General features: G+C 38.5%; 1 protein-coding gene across 12 annotated transcripts in view; it reads left to right on the top strand.

The window, feature by feature from the left end:
• The window catches only part of ARID1B (AT-rich interaction domain 1B), a 437302-nt gene that overhangs the window by 22497 nt on the left and 392113 nt on the right, over nucleotides 1-22692 (top strand). For 11 of the 12 annotated variants that reach the window (XM_050949388.1, XM_050949394.1, XM_050949393.1 and 8 more), the window contains exon 2: nucleotides 10698-10892. The exons of the other annotated variant lie outside the window; for it this stretch is intronic. In XM_050949388.1, the coding sequence (XP_050805345.1) occupies nucleotides 10698-10892 (195 nt within the window). The remainder of the gene's footprint in view (nucleotides 1-10697; nucleotides 10893-22692) is intronic. 12 annotated transcript variants of the gene reach the window in all.

Here is a 22692-nt window from a genome sequence, read left to right as displayed (position 1 = left end):
TCCTTCCCATTATTTATGTTAGTATAGCCTCAGGAAGAAGTAGGTGAAAGAATTCTTCTTCTTCTCAGGGCTTGTCGACACTACTGTCTGGATTGATGGGCAGCGATCAATCCAGCAGGAGTCGATTTATTGTGTCTAGTATAGATGCGATAAATCGACCGCCAATCACTCTGGTGTTGACTCCAGTACTCCAACTCAACGAGAAGCGCACGAGGAATCAACGGGAGACCGAAGTGAAGACACTGCGGTATGTAGATCTAAGTATGTCGACTTCAGCTACGTTATTCATGTAGCTGAAGTTGCGTAACTTAGATTGGTTCCTCCCCCCCCCCCATAGTGTAGACCAGCCCTCAGTTCCAGATACTGAGCAAAGAGCAGACTTGTAGGTTGGAGAAGACGTTTACTTGCCGCAGAATCTGAGAGCCTCATCCCCAGACCAGCTGGGAAAAAGAAGAGTATGAGCTAAACCAGGGCACTTCCCTAGCTATAGTATTCTTTCCATGAATCCATGTATGTGGATATGCTGGGAGCAGAGAGGAAGGTGAGGTCACAAGCTCTAGCCTAGGGAGCCACTAGCCAGGAACCGAACATTACTGTTTTTATTACCCGACAGGCTAGAAGCCTACCCATTGTGCTAGGTGCTGTACAAACACAGAAATAATAAATGGGTTTACTTTGGCTTCCACTCGAGGGTCTCAGTGCCTTGAACCGAGAGAGTAGGTCTTTAGAAGATGAGTGGGAAGGTCAGAAAGTGCATTTTTTTCTGCTGACACACTGAATTATAGATGCATTTTTATTTTGTCTACCTGCTTTTCTCACTTGTGGTTCCTGTTCACCTGGTTAGGTGTGTGTAAGGCAGTGGACAGATCTACTAACTTCTTTAATTTTAATTTTTCAAGGTAGGAAGATTGTGTAAATGTAAATTTTTCACACCTGTACCTCTTTGGAAATTTTTAATTTTTGCAATTGTGGGTTTATGTAAATTGGTTTTCTTTTCCTGGCTGAATCACAGCATTGGCCACTGTTGAGGCTCAGAATCACCTTAATTTCCACTTCACCAGAAGGTACTTTTGTATCACTGAAGAGCACACTGGCAGCTGGCAGAGCAGATTTATGGGTACTTCTGAGCCCCAAAGGTAGATGCTTTGGAGCAAAGAAAACCAGTGTTAGCTGAGAAAATGAATATACATTTAAAAGTCGAGGAAGGTAATTTTGGGTCCGCCTGAATGAAAATTGGAGGTGATTAGGTGTGTGATAGGGAAAAAATACTAACATGAAGATGTAGCTTTCTGGGTTTGAAATCTTGGCCCCATTGAAGCCAGTAGTAAAACTCATTGTCTTCAATGGGGCCAGGAGTTTACTCAGTATTGTTAATAGTTTTTAGTTGCAAAAAAACTACAAAACTCAAAGGGTAGCAGTGCTAAGCTATGTTGTCACATGACCTTGTTTCAGCCCATAGGATTGTTTTGGCCATCCGGCGTGATAAATGTATATAATTGCTTTTTAATGTTGTTTTAACCTTTGCTTGCACTTCCAGTGACAACATGAAGATGCAACTTATATGTGGTTCATTAAAAACAGATTTTTTTTCTTCATTGTTTTTGTTGTGATTTATTCTCTCAATAGGCATTATAGCTTTACCCGGCTCCAAGATATTAGCTAGGAAATGGTTGAACCCCTAACCCTCCAGTTTTTAAGTAATATTAAATGGTTTTAGAAGAATTGTGGGGAAAATGCATGTAGCCAAAAATAAGCAAATGTCCTGTATTTTGAATCTATGATGTGGTGGTAGTGGTGGTGGTGGTTTTTTTGAGGTAGGAAATGTTTTTTGTTGAGGCGGGTGTGTGTGTGTGTTGGGATGGGTGTCGATTTTTTCCTTTTCTGTTTTTTTTTTCTTGTTTTGAACAAGGAAGAATATTTATGGGTGGCCCTCTGCAGCTGGGACCGTGCAGTAAGCAGAGGTTGCAAGACAGGTAAAATAGATACTTTTGGTTATATCACTGATTTGCCTTCGCTGATACGCATGGTGAATTTGGCCCTTTGTCTTTTGAATGACATCGCTCTAAGTTTCCTTATGTAGCTGAGATTTTTGTACTTTTGTAAAAATTTTTTAGTAAGGGATTAAATAAGATATGATGATGTGTTAAAAAACAGATGATTTCCTGCTTCTTTAATAGTCTAATAATACAATGTCAGAGTTTAAGGATGCACATGAAAACTTTTTGTAATATCTTGACTTTTCAGTGCTTACCTATATCATTCTAAATTTCAACATAGTTTTTTTAATGGATATTTAAAACATACACACCTTTTATATTTTGGTATCTTCCTCACTTTTTTGTCACTTTAGATACATTGTCTGGGAAGTCTTCAGTAATATTCAACAGAGATTAAGCCATAATCTAGGGATTTTCCCCAGTTGCCTCCTAATGCCTCTTGTGTCATTTTATTGTAGTGAATAGTTGTAGTTATCTCTTGTGATAAATACCTCATTCAAAACTCATAGCATGGGCTGGAGCTGGGAACTTCATGCCTGCTTATCTTGGAATGTTGGTAGCTGATTGTCAACTATCTTCACTGTAAGGTTTCACTGCTTCAGACATTGTTATAAATGGAGAAACAGGTTCTTTTTAATACAGAGGCAGAGGTTGTGGCAGCAGATCAGTGGTGAACTTTGTATGTATGGTAACTTCTGATAATTTGAGGGCAAACATATTCCAGAATATATTGCACTGAGCCCATATTGATTTGTTATAGATACAAATGAGGCAGCACGAACCTAATGCTATAGTCACTTAAAATTTGCGTTACTGGCATAATCATCTAAACCAATGTTGCTTTTTTTTAAAAAGCTGCACTTTTTCACTCTGAAGAGCAGTTTTAGGTGAACATGATTTTCTTCTAGTGAACCACTTTGTCTGCCTGATGTAAGAGCTATGCAGAGTTGCAGCCTACTAAGCTTTGTTGCCCATTAGTGAAGAAAAGTAGGGTGTAAAAATAAAGGAACTTTTATCTGTGTACGGAATCCTCATTCCATCCCTGCTGAATTCTACCATTCCCTTTTGGAGGCGCTTTCTCTTCACCTGTCTTAAAACACCTCTGTGAGATATCTTGTGACATCTTATGGGCTAGTGGTCTGCTTTGACAGATGAGACTATATTTTCAGGCAAGTGCCATCTATAGCCTTAAACTTCTTGCTGCATGTATTTGAGAGAAAGTTTTGAGGCTAAAGGCAGAACAAATCATTGGGTGCCAGGAAGTGTAGTTCAAGCATGTAGTTCAAGACTGACCATGAGCTGAAAACTTACCTTAGTACACTCCACAGGAATTGTGATGGAGGAAGGACCTCCAGTAGTACTCTGGGTACATTGTGGGAGGGAAGGTCAATGTAACATTTAATCTTTTCACAGTTTTGGGGAGTGGGGCAGGGGTCTGCTTTTGTTTGTATGGTTTTCCTTATGACTGGGAAGACTGTGGTGATACTGGTGAAACTGAGAGTTTATAAGGGGTTGCAGTGTAAAATTGGACCAGTTTTTCTCATGAAAATGTGCTGAATTTGTACATCTAGTACAGATCCGTTTACGTGCAGATGTCGGGAGTCAAGCCGTCATGACCGCGTGTTAACGGTCCGCGGGTTAAAAGGGTCATGCTGAAAAAAGTGTCTATGATTCCGTTAGGAAAAAACGCTGTTATTTTCTGCTCTTTCATGCTTGCATTTTTTTCTTATGAAGTCCGTCATTCGCCGCAGATGAATTTTATTTCGATATTTTCTGCATCTTGCTCCTCCATAAATCTTCCAACAGTTTCTACAACACTAAGGGCTCCTGTGGGTGAAATGTTGACCTTTTCAATGACATCCTCGTTGTCATCGTCATTGTCATTTAGGCCTGTGTTATTAGAATTCTCGCCATCATTTTCGCGGTCCAGTGTAGCCTTGCAGCCCATTAATATTTCTTTCTCGGACAGAAATTCTGAAGTCAGCCAGTCTTCATCCATCTCCAGCCACTCGGTAATGATTTCTGGCGATGTATCCAAACTAAAATCTTTTATCATTTGAAAGAGAAGTTTACCTTTTTCCTCTTTTGTCTGCGTGCGTGTTTGGAAGATGTCTTCTTCTGAAAATCCTTCAAAGTCTAGCGCTGAATCAGTGCCACTGCTGGGGTTTTCCGAGTCTGAGCTGTCTTTGACAGAGAAGACCTCATCGAGAGCCTTCATCCAGCAGTTTTCAATGGACTTTTGTTTTATGCCATCCCAAGCTTTTTTAACTAACTAAATAATTTCCTTCATGTTTAACTGTTTCAGGAATTTGGAAATGCCTGAAGACGTGCATGACACGATCACTGAAATCAGCCCCTGTTGATAATTGTTTTAAAAATTCTGAATAATGCCCTGGTCTAAAGGTTGAATTTTTGATTTTGTGTTGAATTGTAGATACAGTACTCGAATTTTTCCATCGTTTGATACCAGTGATTTGGCTAGAGGATGGGCTGGACAACTGTCAAATAGCAAAAGTGCTTTGGCTTCAAGTTTCTTTGACCACAGATGCTTATGAACAGCTGGAACAAAACTGTTGTGGAAACAGTTGTCGAAATGTCTCGTCATCCAAGCATTTTTGCTGTTAGTGTATATTACTGGCAGTTTGGCTCTATTGAGGTGATTAAAGCAGCGAGGGTTATGAAAGTGGCCAATGAGAAGAGGGGTAAGCTTATGTCTGCCTGTCTTATTACTACAAAAGAGAAGAGTCACACGATCTTCTATCTTTTTAAATCCAGCTGTTTTCTGTGTCTCGTAATTAAAGGATAAAGTCTTATCAGGTAGCAGTTTTGCAAATAAAGCTGTTTCATCACAATTATAAAGTTGTTCTTCGTGGTAGTCGTAATTTTGTAAAATAGATTTTAATTCAGCGGGAAACGCGTTCACGGCTGATACATTGGGTGATCAGTTTTCTCCAGAGATCGATACCTGCGTTATGCCATGACGCTTTTTAAAACGACTTATAACCCCCCTGCTGGCTTGGAATGAGTCATCCCCCGTTAAATTTCCAGATTTTGTCACTTGAGCTCGAAGAATTGGCCCACTTAGCGACATTCCTTTCAGTCTTTCCTGAGCAAACCGCGTGCGCATAGCTTTGTCTATTGTTGGTTTTGCTGAATAGTGCGCATGTGTTTTCACTTAAGCCCCGCAGCAGAATCGATATTTTGTACAAAGCCATTCAGTTTAGATTAGTTTTTTAGCCACCCTTGGAGAGTAGATTCGGCAATCCCAATATCTTTTGAAACTTTGGCCTGGGTTTCTCCGCTATTTACTCGATCTCTTGTGGCTAGCTTTTCTTCTACAGTGGAGGAACGCTGACGCTTGTCTTCTGCCATTATATTAGGTCTACGGTTAAAATTTTCTAATGTAGTATATATATTACTATATACCTACAGTACTACTAATATATATATTATATGTCTGTCTAGCATGACAGTGACTAAGCGTGCGTGATATGTAAAGGGGTACAACACGTTTCCGCTCTGCACTTCCTGTCGATTTCTATGTCAGTGAATTAGTGAGTAAATCTGTAGCACTACATAGCAAGTTCCTGTACCACATGTTAACAAGCCTCGCATATTAAATAGATAGCACTGGGAGGCATGACACTACCGCACTTTAAGCAGATTCACATGTAAATGGGTCTGTACTGTTTTTGATGCTTTGTTTAGCATTTGAGCATTCTGGAGAAATAGCAGGCACAGAAGAGTAGCCCTCAGTTAATCTTTTCAGGCCGGGGCACTTTCCATGCTCTTTCTATTTAAGTACCTCGACTGTTCATCTAACGACGAGTGTGTGATATATTTTGGCCCCATTAAAGTCAATAACAAAGTTCCCGTTGATTTCAGTGGGGCTAGGATTTCACCCTGAGTGTTTTTAAAGCCCTCAAAGGTGAGCACTAGTCGGGATTGTTATTATATACACTCTTGTTGCAGTTCGAGCGTGGAAGTCATGTACAAATACATGACCTGACACTGCTCTAAGAAGGACATTATAATAAAGATGCTATAGACTACACTACCACTAAAGAAGAATGCAAAGAACAAGAATTGTACAATGTGGTGTTATGAGGAGCTGTATAAATATCTGAGATTTAGAAGAAACCTACATTAAAAATTGAAACGAGGGTAGGGGAAACTGAAGAAAAATACAGTCCATGAAGGCTTGCAAGAAAAAAAATGTGGGCAGTAGACAAGCAGAATAAGCAAATAACTAGCCAAAGCAGTAAAAAGATTTTTATTCTAAGTATCGAGGGGGAAAGTAGTCTTGGAGAGAAATTAGTAAAGGAGGTGAGATGAAATTGATAAACACTAAAATACTATATTATTTTTATAATAAAATAAAGAAAATAAGTTTGGCCAATTAAGAAGTAATTAAAGCTTTGGAAAATAGTTTTTGGTGGAAGGTAAGTGAGTACTTGGAAAGTGTATAAATGTATACATCAGCTGTTTCTGAGAGTGTATGTTCCTGAGTATTTGAAAGAATTAGATAAATTTATGGTATTGCTGGCAGTGTCTTTTGAAAAGTGTTGGAGAACTGGTATGGGAAATCTGGCTAAGAGCAGAGTTTCTCTGATCTTCAGAAAATGAGTGATACATGTAATTGTCATTCTGTTGCTGTGACTTCTGTCTTTAGCAAACTAATGGAATAAATGTTAAGAGGAAAAAAATACCTGAACACCAAAAGGATAAAGGAACCTTGAATATAGGTTTATAAATGAATAAATCTTGCTCAACAAACTTTATAGTAGTGGAAGAAGGGGAACACATCCAAAAATACATTAAAAGAATATTATGGTTTCAAAGTGAAGCACTCAAAAGTTAGAAAATGCCAGAAACAAGGTTTTATTATTAATTAATAATTTTCTCATAGGCTTTTCTATGGCACATATCACTATCGTATCTAAATGCTTCACAAACATTAATTAATTTTCACAACACACTTGTGCAATGAGAGAGTGGTGTTATTCCCATTATTAAATGGGGAATTGAGGCATAGAAAGGTTAAGGTCAGAAGTGTCCACTAATTTGGGGGGTTCAATTTAAGATGCCTGTGGCCTGATTTTTTTCTGAGCACGTACCTTTATATAGCAGTTTGTGTTCAAAGCACAGCTCATTGATTTCAGTTGTAGCAGTGAGTGCTCAGTACTTTTGCAAACCAGACCCCAGGATTTCACATTAGGCACCCAGAAAATTAGTGACCATCTGGGAAGAGTTCGATTTAAGTGACATCACATACAAACTCTGTGGCGGAGGCAGGGATGGGATTTGGTTTTCCAGGGTAGCATTCAGCTGCCTTAACCATGAGACCATCCTTTCTTTTCCTATAATCTCCTGTGTCGTTTACTGCAAACCTTCTGGCTTTTGCAACAAATGAGGGAAGCAGAGGTCCTACATACAAGAGCCTCATTCACTGCACAACCTTGATTCCTTCTTAGAGCAGGTCTATCCTGTGCCCTGAATGAGACTGGGTCCTGTGGGAAAAACTATGTTATGTAATTTAAAGACTGTATCGGAATGCTCATGGACAATGGGGCCAAAATAAAGTTTCACAGACAACCTTAATTTTGGCAATTCGTAACTTTTGAGTATTTGACTTTGCAAGCTTAACATTCTTTTAGCTTTTTTGAATATGTTACTTCCTAGATTTTTAAAAATGCAAATTGAAAAAAACAGAAATTTCATCTTGTGGAATCATATTGACACCCGCAAGGTTCATCAAGTGTGTTGAAACTTTTTTAGTGCCACTGCATGCTCTGCCACGTGAGCTTACAGAGCAACTGATAGCACTACGGATAGTAGTAACAGGTTGTAATCCTTGTGTGGACCAGCCAGTGGGGTTCACAGATATTTGCTGGGAGCAGAGGGATGGTGAAGAGACCTCTCTCTTCTGTCCCCTCCCCCTCAACTTCTTGTGTCAGTCTCATTACTCAGTCAGTCCTGTGACGCCATTTGTCCATTTCTTCTTCACCTCCACCATACATGCACCGTACCTTCCCCCTGGTTCCTTGTGTGTTTCCCCCCATCCCTGGCTTCCAGTCCCTTGTCAAAATTCAGGCAATTTTTCATGGAATGAGCAAAAGGCTTTAGGATAACTTTCCGAGCAAATTCCAAGTTCCTGCTCCAAAGCATGGAGGGGCTAAAGCTTCTCAGTGAAAAAGTTATAAGAATTTTTAAGATTAACATAACCAATTTATTTTTCCCCAACCTCATTCTGCGAAACGGGTGAACTGTTTTTGCCAAATTAAAATCAAACAGACAAAAAACTGCTCAACCTCAGGTGGAGCCACTCCTGGAAAGTTTCAGTCCAGATAGTTAAGGTTTGGCAAAGTTATAAGCAGACAATGGAACAGAATGCCCTAGGGAGGCTATGAAAGCACCTTCAAAAGCAGGCTGGATAGCCATCCATCTTGGATGGTTTAGACACCACTAAATCTTGGAAGGGAGTTTAGATATACTGCATCTTGGAAGGGAGTTAAACTAGATGACCATTGTGGTCCCTTCTAACCCTATAATTCTATTATTTTATGAACTGAAAATAGGATCTTATAATGAAAAGTGTCAGTTAACTGTAACTATTGGAATTACTAATTATGAAGCCTATATTTTTAGCCCCATATTTGATACCATGTAGCAGAAATGCTGCATTTGAAATTGGTTTGGATGTGAACATCGTCAAGTGGATTGAAACCTGGAAGAAATAATCTAAAATGAAGGGTAATAGGTATTGTTTTGAGTAAGGGAAGAGTCTAGTGAAAGAAGCTCAGGGAGTGTTGTTAAGTCTGATTTATATAACATCTTGTTTAATGCTTTAGAAGGGGGAGGAAACGTCAGTTTAATTAATTCACAGATAATTCTAAATTGGAAAGCGTTGCAAACACTTAATGAGAATATAGTAGTAATACATAGTGGCCTAGAGACATATGAATATGCACAGAAAATTATCCAATGACACTCAATTTGAAAACAAATGCGGGCTAATAATCTGGCAAAAATAATTTGAAATATCAGATATATAAAGCAAAGAGAAACCTGGTAGAACAGATATAGGTGCAATAGTGAATCACAAATTAGAGATGAGCGTTCAATTTAATATGGTATCAAGGAAGGCTAATGCACTTTTGAAATAAATGCATAGAGGCATATCACAAAGAAGTAATAGTTTCCATCTACACAGCTGTGGTATGGTCACACATGGAATTCTGCTTTCAGGGTCTGCATACCTCATTTTCAGAAAGATACTGCCAAATAGGTGGGATATTACAGAAGGCCAATGATAAAAATTATGGGTTTGAGTGATTTATTTGTGAGGAGAGAGATGAAAATTAACTAAATATATATGGTTGGCTAAGCAGTGACTAATTTGGAGGAGATATACCCTACAGATTTTTGACAGATATAAAAATAAAGAAATAAAAATTAGTGTATTACAAAAGTGTAAGAAGCAGTAATGGGATGAAACTAAGAAGAAGAAAATTTAAATTGAATATCAGGAAAAACTTACTGGTATCATAGCCTACTAGGCTGTGGAATAATCTCCTTTAAAAAGAAGCCCCATCCCATGAGACATTTAAAACTAGATTGGGCAGAATTTTAGAAAATATGCTGTAGAGAAGTCCTTGCACTAAGAGGGAAAGGAACTGGATAAACTAGTAAGTCTTTTCCTTTTCTAATTTGTGTGATTCTTTGAAAACCCTGCTTTTAATTAAGCTAATATTTTTTTAGGCTTTTTTTTCCCTTTAAGTGTAACTTTTCTGTGCCTCAAAGTAATGCACATTAATTAGGAGGTAGAAGATAGATGCTGTAGCTCAGCACTGTGGGAGCATGATGCACTTGAGAGTTTATACTCTCGATCTGATTCAGTTGTCCTCACTAGTTAAAAAGGTGACAGTAAGGTGTCACACACTGGTTGACACCAGTCGTGAAACTCTTGAGATGCATGGTACTTTCTGACAAAACAAAAACAAAAAACCAACACAACAACTGAAAAAAACCCAAACCATTCCAGTCTTGGATTTTCTGAGGTCTGGCAAGGAAGCAAATTGACTTTCATGTGAAATGTGGCTTATGACGCACATTATGATTTGGAAGCCTATTAATGCACATGATTGCAATGCAACGGCTCTGAAATGTAACATATCATACGCTTAATGCTCCTTTAAAACTTCCTTTTTCTTCCACCATCTCTTTTATGAATTTGAAAACTAGTCACCTTTTCCAGACTAAAATTTTTGCCCAAGACTGTGTCTTTACACGTAAAATTGGTGTAGCTGGAAGAATACTTTAAAGACAGTATCGCTAATCATTATATATGTTAGTGTGCTTATTGATTTTTTTAAATCTTCTGCAGAGATAATAGAAAATTTAAATGCCATTTTTTCTTTTTTTGCTTACATGTGCAAAATATTTTTGTCATATCTCTGAATTTAAGTCCCATTTCCATATTTCAAAACTCTTTTTTCTAATTAATAGAAAAATTAGAACATGCTGCTTGTAGATCCCTATGCTTCACTGCATTTTTGTATGTCGAATCGTTGGATGTGTCCAGAATAAAGTTTCACTGTGCTGAATAAATGCAGGTATAATCTGTGCTGTACTAAGGGGTGTTTCTAATTTCTTCCTACGGTATGTTTAAAGCAGATCTTTGCTTGTGTTTAATAACAGGGCAGCCCAATGGATCCAATGGTAATGAAGAGACCTCAATTGTATGGAATGGGCAATAACCCTCATTCACAGACACAGCAAAGCAGTCCATACCCAGGGCAGTCATATGGCCCTCCAGGACCTCAGCGATATCCAATGGGAATGCAGGGACGGACCTCGGGAGCCCTGGGAGGAATGCAGTATCCACAGCAACAGGTTGGTGGAGGATTTTTCTGTATTGCTTTAGTTTCTCTCCCTCTCTGCCGTTCTGCTTAATGTGCAGGCCACAAGAAAATGCTCAAATCAAAGTGTTTCGCTTTCAGAATGAAGGTAAGGGGCTATTTTAAAAATGAATAGATAATGGCATAAATTTGTTTCCTTAAATTTCACACTGTATCTAAACTATTTAATGTGCTACAGACATATCTTTTAGGAGAAGAACATGCTGAACGCCAAAAAAAATTTGGTTGACAGCACCTAGCTCTGTATATCTCTTTGGTATGTGGATTTTGTTCTGGGGTTTTTTAACCCACATAGGTACCCATTTCTCTCCCTGTCTCCCCGCCCCTCATAGGTTTTCTCATCCACAAGAAGAAAAACTCCAAGCTTGCACTAACACAGTACCAGTTTATTGGAGCGAGACCAATATTGTTCCGTGTGTGAGAGCCTGTCATGTCTTTGCATCAGAGTTGATTTTTATCGAGGCTTTCTGTGGTTTATTTCTTTTCTCTCTTTGTCTCTCTTCTTAAAGTCAAAGGTTGCTTTTTTTTTTCTTTTTGTATTGGAGGATATATAAATGTAACAATCTCCTCTACTCTAGTTGGATTTCACTGTTGATGGTGACCTCTTCTGCTCCTTTCTCACCCTTTTTAAGAGGATTAATTACCCACGTTCTCACTATAAATTAGTGAAGATGCAGTAGTTGTTTTCTGAAGGGGAAAATAGATTAAAGTTATCCAAAAAAAGCATGTTGGCAAATTTTGGCTAGATTTCTGATTAGAGTTGTTACTAGAGACTGAGAATTCTATACTCAATTGCAAGCACAAGGCTTTTTGATAATGAATGGAAAACAGTGTTTTGTCTCTACATGGCAGAGTTGCAGAATTTTTTTTTTACTTTATTTTGTGTTAAATGTAGAAAAGGACTGAAAATAATGATCTACCAGTCAAATATATTTATTTCAATCTAATCCTGATATCTACCCATTGGAATAGAATACACAACAAGTATCTAATTAGCTTGTAACTTCAAATATACTATTGTTATGAGTTCTCAGCTACTTCAGATTTATTAGTGTGTTGAGTTGCAGCATTTCATCATCTGACTTTTTCCTTTTCCTCATTATATTTTTTTTAAATGGATGTTTACTTGTTTGTAAGAGGCAATTTGGTTTAAAGGAGGCCAACACCTTACTTTGTTGCCAGCTTAATACAGCCAAGGCATTTTGCCAGTTTAATTAAAGGTACCCAGTTATCATTAGAAAGAGATGTGGAAAAAAAGAGCCTTCAGTTTTTCGTTTAGCTACAGCCAAAGCAAAGTTATTAAAACATATTTTTTTATTTTTAAAGGAATTATTCTATGTTATTCAGAGATGGGTGTTTGAATTTTTCACTTCATTTACTAATTGCTCGATAATTGTACATTATCTGTTAACAGGCAATGACCTGGCGCAGTGATTGGCTGCTGGCCCTATCTGTCTTCTCACAGCATTAATGTAATTGGCTGAGCAACATTACAGTTATGATTACTAATACTCTTCAGGGAAAAAGTGAGAGGATAATTATGACATTGAGTTTTTATTGAACGGACATCACCATCTAGGCACGATTTTGTTTTGGACAGCCTCCAGAGCTTCATGTGTTTGGCTTGTGAACCTCTAATGATCTGAATCCAGCTCTTTTCATATTACTCATATATTGCCACCTTTCTACAAAGGATTAAAATGCAGGAATCCAGGTTTGTAAATTGAATTGCCAACTTACCAGCTGAGTGGTAAGTTGTCTTTGGCTCAGGATGCCACATTTTCATTTCTGCCTGGATTTTTACTTCTGTGACATGAATATTAAAGCAAGAGGAGCCCAGTCATGCTTGTTGAAATTGACTATCTAGTGATTGTATGTTTATCTATAATATAAAATAAATTATACAGCCAGCATTTTCAGAGGGTGTGTGCTCTGCGCTTTATGAAAATTGGGGCGCTTTATAATGTCTCAGATTGAACAACCAGCCAGTTGAGGTACTCAGAAATACCATACACTTCTGAAAATCTGATGAGTTGTGAGGTGTCTGGACTTAAAACCTATGAGTTGTGCTGGTCTAATTTGAGTGTTTGTGTGCTATGCTTTGGAGGCAGGAAAGGGAAAGAAAAGTCTCTGGGAGATTGTTTTTATTTTTTGATTTTTTTTTTTATTTTAAAGTGGTTTGATGCTGTCCAAAGGTTTTGGAATATTAGACTAAATCCCAGGGGGAATTAGTGGGCAGAATTCAAGTGAGATGGTTAAAGGTGCATGGTAAGTGCTTTTTCTCTAACTATTCCATCTGTTCAGGAATCTTACTCCTGAATCTCAGCTCCACAGCAGCAGACAAGCAAAAGTCCTCAAATCTCTAAAGATTTTAGGGTCTTGAAGGAAGAAGTCCTTGAAAGATAAGCCTGAGTTGTCTTCAGCCACTATGTGCCAGGGCTTGGGGTTAGAGCTGTTTGCAGTGGCAGATTTTAGCTTAGAGGTCTATTAATAGATGCTGCAAATGAAGAAATAGAGGAAAAATTAAAGAAAGACTTAAAGAATCAACATTAATGAAGATGTTTGGTCAAACATGAGAAATGATCCAATAATTGGCTATAAGCATGCATGCAAAGAAAAAATGTGTTCCTGCTGAATGCCATTGATTCTGTCTCTGTAAAGAAACTGAAGGATGTTGTGTGCATTTGGATGACGATGCCATCCACAGATACAGAGACAAGTATGACAGGGAGTTCTCTGCTATTTGTTCAGACAATGAAGATAGAATGACAAAGATGAGAGAACTTATCTGGTGCAGGCAGTCTAAATTTCTGACATGTACGTCTTCAGCATGTTACATAAAACTTGCAAAGAAACCTAATGCAGCAGAAATTAAAACATTCTTTCACAACTACCATCTGCCTTGTGGCTGATAAAGATAAACCTGGGAATGATGTACTTAGCTTTCCAACAAAGGTTTATAGCAATCTCAGGATAATAGTGTCTCTAGCAGTGTTGGGGGTGCATTCTATGAAACTGTTACAAAGGACTTCATCAAGAGAGACACTAAACTTAACAAAGCATTGGAGGAGGTTTTGGAGAAACTTGAATGACTACGTGCAGGATGATGACATCACTGTCCTGGTCTTGGTGAAAATCTAGTTTGAATTAATTAACAAAAAAGAACTGGAACTACACAAAGGACAAAATACGAAATACAATGCAGAGGACCTTTGCATTTCTTGCCAATTTTAGTGATCCTATATACAAAGGTTGTAGTGTAGGTTAAGCCTAGAACAAGAAGGAAAGGCAAAAGTAAGGCTGAAGAATTGTTAACCTGATTTCCTTGCTTGCTTGACATTGAAGATTTAGATTTTTAATCCAGATTTATGTTTGTGAAGGAAGTTGTGTCACAAATTGTTGCATCAAAATGATAGGAAATTGTGGGAATTAAAATCACAGAAGGCAGATCATTTTGATAGAGAATTTTGTCAATTTTCGAGAGAGTTGTCGAGTCAGTTCCGCATGAATAGAGCAGATATTTAGTACACTTGGAGTGGTTTGGTCAAATTGTTGTAATAAGGTAGGTGCTGAAAAATCAGAGAGGTTGGTAAAAGTATACTTGTATCTCAGTGCAAATATAAAATTGGAAGGCATTACTAATTAGTCAACTGGGGAGTCAGTTGTGTTTTGTTTACAGAATTGCAAACTTCTCATTTTGGACAACCTGTTTTGTGCTTGAGGAATAATTCATATAAAGTGAATCGCATAGTATTTTCTGTTTCATTTAATAAAAGCCTTTGTGGGATTTTTAGTGGACTTTTTCACCCACCCTTGCAGGAAGAGAAGAGCTTTTTGAAGGGAGGAAAATCACACCATACTTACATGTATCTAGAATTGTTGGAGTTGTCAGCACAATCTGAACACATGGGAACATCAAAGTCGATGTCAGCACACCAAGATTCTGAAGCATTGGCCATAAATATTGGTCTTGATGCTGATATCTCTGATTCCTCGTGCTCTGAATGTCAGTGCCAGTGCCTTTTGATCCATGATTGATGCTCCAGGCTCCCCTGTCAGCATACCATGATCAATTAACTGTGTGGGAGTAGGGAGACAATGATTCCTAGTTGGTCACAAGAGCTGGGGGCTCTTCTGATGCCAAGTATATCTCTTCTGCAAAGGAGTTCCATGACAGCAACTCTGTTTGAAGAACTGATTTTACTATAACTCTTTTTTAAACAATTGGCTGTATTGGCAGACTGAATTGGTTATGGTAGAAGCTAGAAGGGCTTATGACTGAGGAAACCTGGGCCAGGAACTCCTATCCAATAGGAGCAAAGAGTCCAGTGGCACCTTATAGACTAACAGACGTTTTGGCTCCAAAACGTCTGTTAGTCTATAAGGTGCCACAGGATTCTTTGCTGCTTTTACAGATCCAGACTAACACGGCTGCCCCTCTGATACTATCCAATAGGGTTACCATTCTCCTGGATCCTATTTTGGACCTGTTGGTGAAGAAAGTACTGCAGACATCAAAGATGGTTGTTAGCCTCTATATAGTGACATGCAGCTGCTAGTTGTGGAATGACCCATGCTCTCATACACTACTACTTAGAAACAAACAAACAAAAAACCCCTTAGCGTTTGGGGAAGTTCTGCCTGTTTATGGAGCCAAGATTCAGGCATGAGAATCCTGCAAGATTATAACTTCAGAGACAAGATAAATCATTTTCTCTTCTCATGTGGATATCAGAATTACTTACCTTGTAACTTCAAAGGAGTTGAATTATCTTCTGTATAAATGCACAAATGATGTGTATGTGTCAGATGGGCACACACAACCCCAAAGACTGTAACACTTGAAATTCTGCTTATATGCATTCCAAGACTTTACAGATATTTGAAGACAATGTTTTAAAAAACATAAAAATTGTCTCAGTGATATTTTTGGATTAAAAATATTCCTACTGGAAACCATGGCTACAGAGTCTGTGGACTTTGCTATCTACAGTTTTAAAATCTCTCTCCTGGGGCCTAATTCTCCTCTGCCTTGCACTTTTTATAGCTGTTTACCTCTGCAAAGCGGGTGTAAAAGGCTGCCAAATCAAATTGCTTCATAAAGTACAAGCAATAGAGGAGACTGCCCATTATTTTCAAAACTCTGCTTGGTCTTGTGCCATCCTCTCAGGGTCCTTGTTTCTATGCTTTCTTCTCTGGTGTCATATGTGGCAAATTTATTCCTTCACACAATCTTTCCATTCTTAGTGTGAGAATATACTCCTTTGCTATTCGTGCCATGTAGAACAGACCTCTGTATCTTTCTAATAGTTTCTCCATGGGATTGCAAATGAAGAAAAAAACATATTTCTCCTTTGTCTAGGCTCGCTAAAGAAGAATACGGTTGGCTTAAAAGTCTCTTTTTTTTTTTAAGTCCACAGATAAATATTTAACATGTTGTCATAAACAGATAGTAGGAGTTAATAGAACAGAAGTACTTTATATCTCTTTTGCCTGTAAAGGGTTAACAAAATCAGTGAGCCTGCCTGTCACCTGACCAGAGGACCAATCAGGGGACAGGATACTTTCAAATCGAGGGAGGGAAGTTTTTTGTGTGTGCTGGTAGTTGTTGGTTGTTGTTCACTCTGGGGGCTCAAAGGGACTAGACGTGCAACCAGGTTTCTCTCCAATCTCTCCGATACAGGCTCTTATAAGTTCAGAATAGTGAGTACTAGGTAGATAAAGCGAGTTAGGTTATGTTTGTTTTCTTTATTTGCAAATATGTATTTGGCTGGGAAGAGTTCAAATGTGTATTTGGCTGGAAGGAGTCCAATTTGTATTTTGCTGAAAGGATTTTAATTTGTACTTGTATACTTAGGCTGGGAGGGTATTCCCAGTGTCTATAGCTGAAAGACCCTGTACCTATTCCATTTTAAATGTACAAAGATAATTTTTACTGTTTTTCTCTCTTTAATTAAAAGTTTCTTGTTTAAGAACCTGATTGTGTTTTTATTCTGGTGTGAGACCCCAGGGGACGGGGTCCGGATTCACCAGGGAATTGGTGGGGAGAAAGGAGCGAAGGGGGAGAGAGAGGCTAATTTCTCTCTGTGTTAGGATTACTGTCTCTCTCAGGGAGAATCTGGGAGGGGGAGAGAGAAGGAGGGGGGAAGGTGAATTTTCCTCTCTGTTTTAAGATTCAAGGAGTTAGAATCACAGTGATCTTCCAGGGTAACCCAGGGAGGGGAAGCCTGGGAGAGGCAACGGTGAGGGAAAGAGTTTACTTTCCTTGTGGTAAGATCCAGAGGGTCTGGGTCTTGGGGTTCCCCGGGCAAGGTCTTGGGGGGGACCAAATTATACCAGGCACTGGAATTCCTGGTTGGTGGCAGCGCTACAGGTTCTAAGCTGGTAATTAAGCTTAGAAGAATTCATGCTGGTACCCCATCTTTTGGACGCTAAGGTTCCAGAGTGGGGAATTATACCATGACACATGTACAGCATGTTTCAGTCTCGGTTCAGGAGGACTAGTTCTGTTGAGTAAAGTTGCACATGTTTGTAAGCTGTTTGTATAATCTGAGCCTTAGCCTAGAAACCATTTTAAATGCCTAAGCATTAACAGAACACTTAAGTAGATTTAAAATTGCAATGTAAATGCATTTTAGAACAGTATTTGAAACTCCTTTTTTCTTTTGTTTACCTAGAAGAACATGAGTTCACAGTTCTAGGTTTCTGCTGAGAGAAGGTACTGGTGTCATAACATACCCCTAGATCTGCATAAAGAACCCAGCTTTTGCTTGCATATGATTAATTGATTCTAATGTGATCAGCTCTTTTATTAAAAACCCAGAATTCAGGCCCTGTCAAATCAGTAGAAAAAGAGGAGATTTTCAAATACTTGAATTTAAAATGTATTCGTTTGTGAGTTTTTAATTCCACCAATTTATTCCGTTAATGTTCTGGAGTCTTAATAGATTTTTATTTATTTAAACGCGTTGCACTTCATTATTAAAATTATGTGGGTGTAATTTCTTTAGTTTTAAATAACATTTTCCATAACTTCAGTTTCATGGTACTGTACTTCTTATTTAAGTGACACACAAATTTAGGGACAATTTTTCTCTATGGGACAGATATAATTTTAAGCTTATAATATGGTGACATCCCTGCTTAGGCAGGACTTCTGAGAGAGATTATATTGTACATTTAAAGACATAATAAGAGCTTTTAACTTTTTGTCTTCTATGTATTTCCTAGAATTTTAAAGAGACAGTGTTGAAATAAAACTAATTGGTCTGAAAATCAAAGATAGTGAGCACCCACATTTTTCCAAATATGAGGTCCCAGGTCAAATATGTTAATAGAAAATATTTTGTCTGCACTGTTATTAATAACAATATCAGATCACTGAAAAGGAAATTGTTTTTAACATCTGATTTACTCTTCCTCAGTTCTTTTCCTCCCTTTCAGCACTTTGATAGTGAAAGGATACTGATCAGTTTCACTTTCTTGTTCTCATGTATTTGCAAAATACGTTGTTCTTGGTTTCCAAGCTCTGTAGGAAAATGTTTAAATAAAGTTTTAATTGAAATTTAAAAATGCATAACCTTAATTTTAATAGAAATGTTTGTGTTTTATTAAACACACACACACACACACACACACACACACACACACACACACACACACACACACACACACACACACACACACACACACACACACACACACACCTACTACATCATTCAATTTTATGTACCTGTAATAGTTTCCATTCCTCAGCTTGAAAAAAGGAAATCATCCCTCCCACTAAACAAACAAACCATATACTAGTTTATGAAACTTTTCAACCAAGTCTGAAAGCCTGGATATATAGATAAATGTCTGAAATAATAGAATGGTCCTTTCAGTGCTGCGATGGGCCTATTTAATCAGTCAGTCATTGGATAATTGATGTTTAGGATGTATTAAAAATTCTTATGTACTTGATGGACTGGAACATCTTATTGTGTAAAATAAGATTGTGTTGTGAGATGCATAGTAAAATCTTTATGGAAAATAGTTGCATGTGTATGTACTGTACCCATTCTTCATAGCCAGTTAAAGCTTAATATAGCTGCCTTTCTAATTTTGACTGTGATCCTGCAGACTCTAGGTAGTCATTTGTAAGACTGGTGCCTTAAACTTCAAAATATCCAAATGCAATCAAACTGGTTTGTGAACTGATCATTTTCTCATATTTTGTTTTAAAAATATTGAATGTTAAGACTGCAGAAACGTACCTTCTAAGTGTATTTATTGGTTGAGTTTGCAAAGGCCTTACTGTCAACTCCGTGGCATTTGTCTGTACGTCTGTAATGTGATAACTTTTGAATACTGCCTCCAGGAAGAATCCTATTGATTTTGGGGAAAGGGGGAAAAATGGAGAGCACAGGAAGCCCCTGCCAGCTCTTTAGCACAGCCACAGTCTGAAGCAGCACTGTGGTTGTCTGTGGATCAGACAACTGGTTGAGGGCATCCATTAACACCTGCTAGCATAACAATTTCCTTGCTCCTCTCTGCACATCTTGCCCATAAAGTTTAACATGTTGACAGCCTGAATGATTTAGGTCTCAGACAGAAAGCAGAATAATAGTGGGGAGAATGGGGCACACACAACCCCTGGGGAGGGGGACAGACAGAGCCCCTGACATGAGGAGAATGTAGAAACAGGAAGGAGGTAATGAGTTCACATAGAACCCTTGCCATGGGGCAGGTGAGGGAATGGAGGGCACACAGAACCCCTACTGTGGGGGAAGGGAGAGGGTCTTTGGAATGAGTGGAGGGAGTAATGGGAGGGCACACAGAGCCCCTGTCATGGGGAAGAGAATGGGGGACCCTGGTATGGGGGGAATAGGAGTGTACACAGAACCTCTGGAATTGGGGGAAGGGTGACTGGGGCACACAACCCCTGATGAGGGATGATTGGGGAACCCTGGAATAGGGGCCATGGTTGGAAAGAGGGGATTGGGGGGACATACACAGAGTTTCTGCCATGGGAGGGAGAATGGGGGAACCTGGTGTGAGGGAAGGGGGTGGGACCACAGAGCGTTTGGCATGTCAGTATGTGTGGAGAATGGATGGCATGGGAGGAAGTGGGAATGGGGTTCACACAGTCTCTGTTATGGGGGTGGGCGAATGGGGGGTCCCTAGTATGGGAGGAGAGTTGAATGGGGAGTACACTGAGACACTAGCATGTGGGTGACTGGGGGAGTCATGGAGAGTCTTTGAAATACAGTGGAATGAGAGAATGGTACACAGGGAGCTTGTGAGGGGAGAGCGGAATGGAGGAATACAAGGAGCCCATGGTGTTTACAGTAAACTCAGTTTATACAAGGTGTCTGAGCCCTGATATTTGAAAAGGCAGAACTTTAAACCTTCTGAGACCAACTTATTTATTTTGGTATATACACTTTGGTTGGGTGGAGCAGGGGAAATTTGCTTCTGGTTGACAGGTTTCAACTTGGGAGTAAATTTTAATGGCTCAGGAAAGTTATAAAATCTCTGGGAATGTACAGTAAGGCTTTATTATAATGGAAACTGCAAGTCAACCAGAACTATAGCAGCACCAATATGATTACCTGTTTGCAGTGTTCACCTTGAGTGACATTGCAGATTGAAAATGTCCAGTTTAAACCAAAGAAATGAATTGGCCGTTGACTTGGAAGGTAGATTTTTTTTAAAGCTTGCAAACACTAGTGTACTAGCTGCTGGGCGACTGGTGTGTGTGTTACTTTGTGAAATCATTTTAATTCCAGAAGATTGAAGTATGCCAAGAAGAAGGCGGGGTTAATGGTAATGGTTTGCTTCAACCTAGTAATTGCAAGATAATATATATATTAAACAAAGAAAACTAAGCCAGCTGTATATATATATTTCCTTCACTAGTGTATATATTGTCTTCATCCAGCAACAGAATTGTGGCTAGATTGCAGTTTATGTTCTGAAATTGTTTTTAGTAGGTATATTGGTGTGGATGATAGAGGGAAGGAGACAGAAAGTAGAATGTTTGCTTTATTATTTCTTAGGGGAAAAAAATCTCATTTGACTCTATTGGGGGTGGGAAGTTCTGATTATTTTTTATTTTCTACATATTTGGAATATTAATTCAAAGGAGTGTGGTTGCATCGTTAAGAAGGTGACTTTTCCTCCCCTGCTTTAGTATGTTTTTTAATGTCTATTTAATTCAAAGAGCTGTGAACAGTTTGAATAAAAGTAATTTCTTCACTCAGTGTGTTATTTGACTGAGACACCATTCATTCTATCAGTCCTCTATAAACTTCCAGGGAAAGAACATGATAGACAAAATAATACTCTGAGGGGTGGGGGGGGACTTCTTTGATGGGGGAATCTTGTAGACCTCCCTTTATGCATCTTAAAGAGGGGAAATAAGGGCCTGGCCCCATTTGTTTTTCTTTTTAGGTCATCTTTAAGAGTCGATCTTTTGATATTCAACCATTAATCATTACAAAATCAAAGTTGCCATTGTCCTTTGTCTTGTAAAGAAATGGGATTTTATATTTTAGGTTTATAGAAACACTAAAAAGTGTGTGTGTTGTGCAGACTGTTGGAAAGTGTTCAGTGTTTTTCTTTCTTTCTCTCTGGTGCTAAGCCTCATTGACTAAATTGAAAAAAGGCAGCTACTTTAGTTCATGGTGGGATAAGGCTTTATGTTGTATTGTCTCTTTTAGAATTATCCCTTCCATTCAGTGTAATTCACTCCATAGAGGGAGGTGAGCATAGATTACAGATAATCGCAGAATCAAATTTGACATAAGTTGGGGTCTTTATGGTAGCTTAGCTCTTCATCTTAACATTGGTTATCTGACAATGTTTACTGAAGAAAATCCCTTAAGTAGCAGAATTGCATTATTATGGAAAATAGAAATCACTGAAATGTTTCTATCATTTCTTTAGAACTGTGTAGAAAAAATGGTAGGTTAAGCAGAAAGTGTCAGATGCCTCAAGGAAACAGCACTGTTCCTTCAAGCGCATGGCAGAGTGCTATCTTGGAAGGGACACTGGTGCCAGAATTTCAGTCTCACCACTTCTTCGCAGATGTTCATTAAATGCTCATTTTACACTGATCATTGAGAGAGTGGCAGTTGTTATGTATAAGTTTAATAAATATATTTTTCTAATTAAGTTTTGCTCTCAGTACTGCTAAGTTATTGTGCTTTAATCTGAACACCTTGATGAATATAATAACATTTGTGCAGCTAGACCAAATTGGAACTGGTGCTGCTCTTGGAAAGGAAGATGGAGGAAAACCTGCAGAAGTGTTTATTGGGGATTTGGAAAGGTTGCTGTTTTGGGAGGTGGTGAGGCACAACACTCCCCTATATGAAGGATTTTTTTTGTTGTTGAGAATTTTGTATATGAAAAGAACTAGCTGTCAGTCAAAGAGCTATTTAGCTAGTAAACTTGAATTTTGATTATCAGCAGTAGGGGACAAGGCAGTTTTCTCTCTGCTGAGTGAAGCAGGGAATCATTTATTTTTGGACAGCTTGTTTTGCATGGCAGCTTGAGACGTGAATTAAGGTATTTAAATCCATAGTGAAATAAGTGTCTCATTTTAAGAAAACTCTGCTGTGGAATTATGTTTAATAGCTGTCAGTGTCTAACCAGGAGGTTTAGGTTAAGGATAATTAACTGTTACTGTTTGTATTATAACTTTAGCTAGCAGGTCTTTGTCGATTATATTTATCAAAGGAGAGTTTTGTGCTCATTATGTTTTAACTAACTACAACCAACATCTATGT

The sequence above is a fragment of the Gopherus flavomarginatus genome, chromosome 4, assembly GCF_025201925.1.
Source record: "Gopherus flavomarginatus isolate rGopFla2 chromosome 4, rGopFla2.mat.asm, whole genome shotgun sequence".
Taxonomy (NCBI): Eukaryota; Metazoa; Chordata; order Testudines; family Testudinidae; genus Gopherus; species Gopherus flavomarginatus.
Note: the sequence above shows the minus strand (reverse complement) of the source record. Positions and strands in the feature narration are given on the sequence as shown.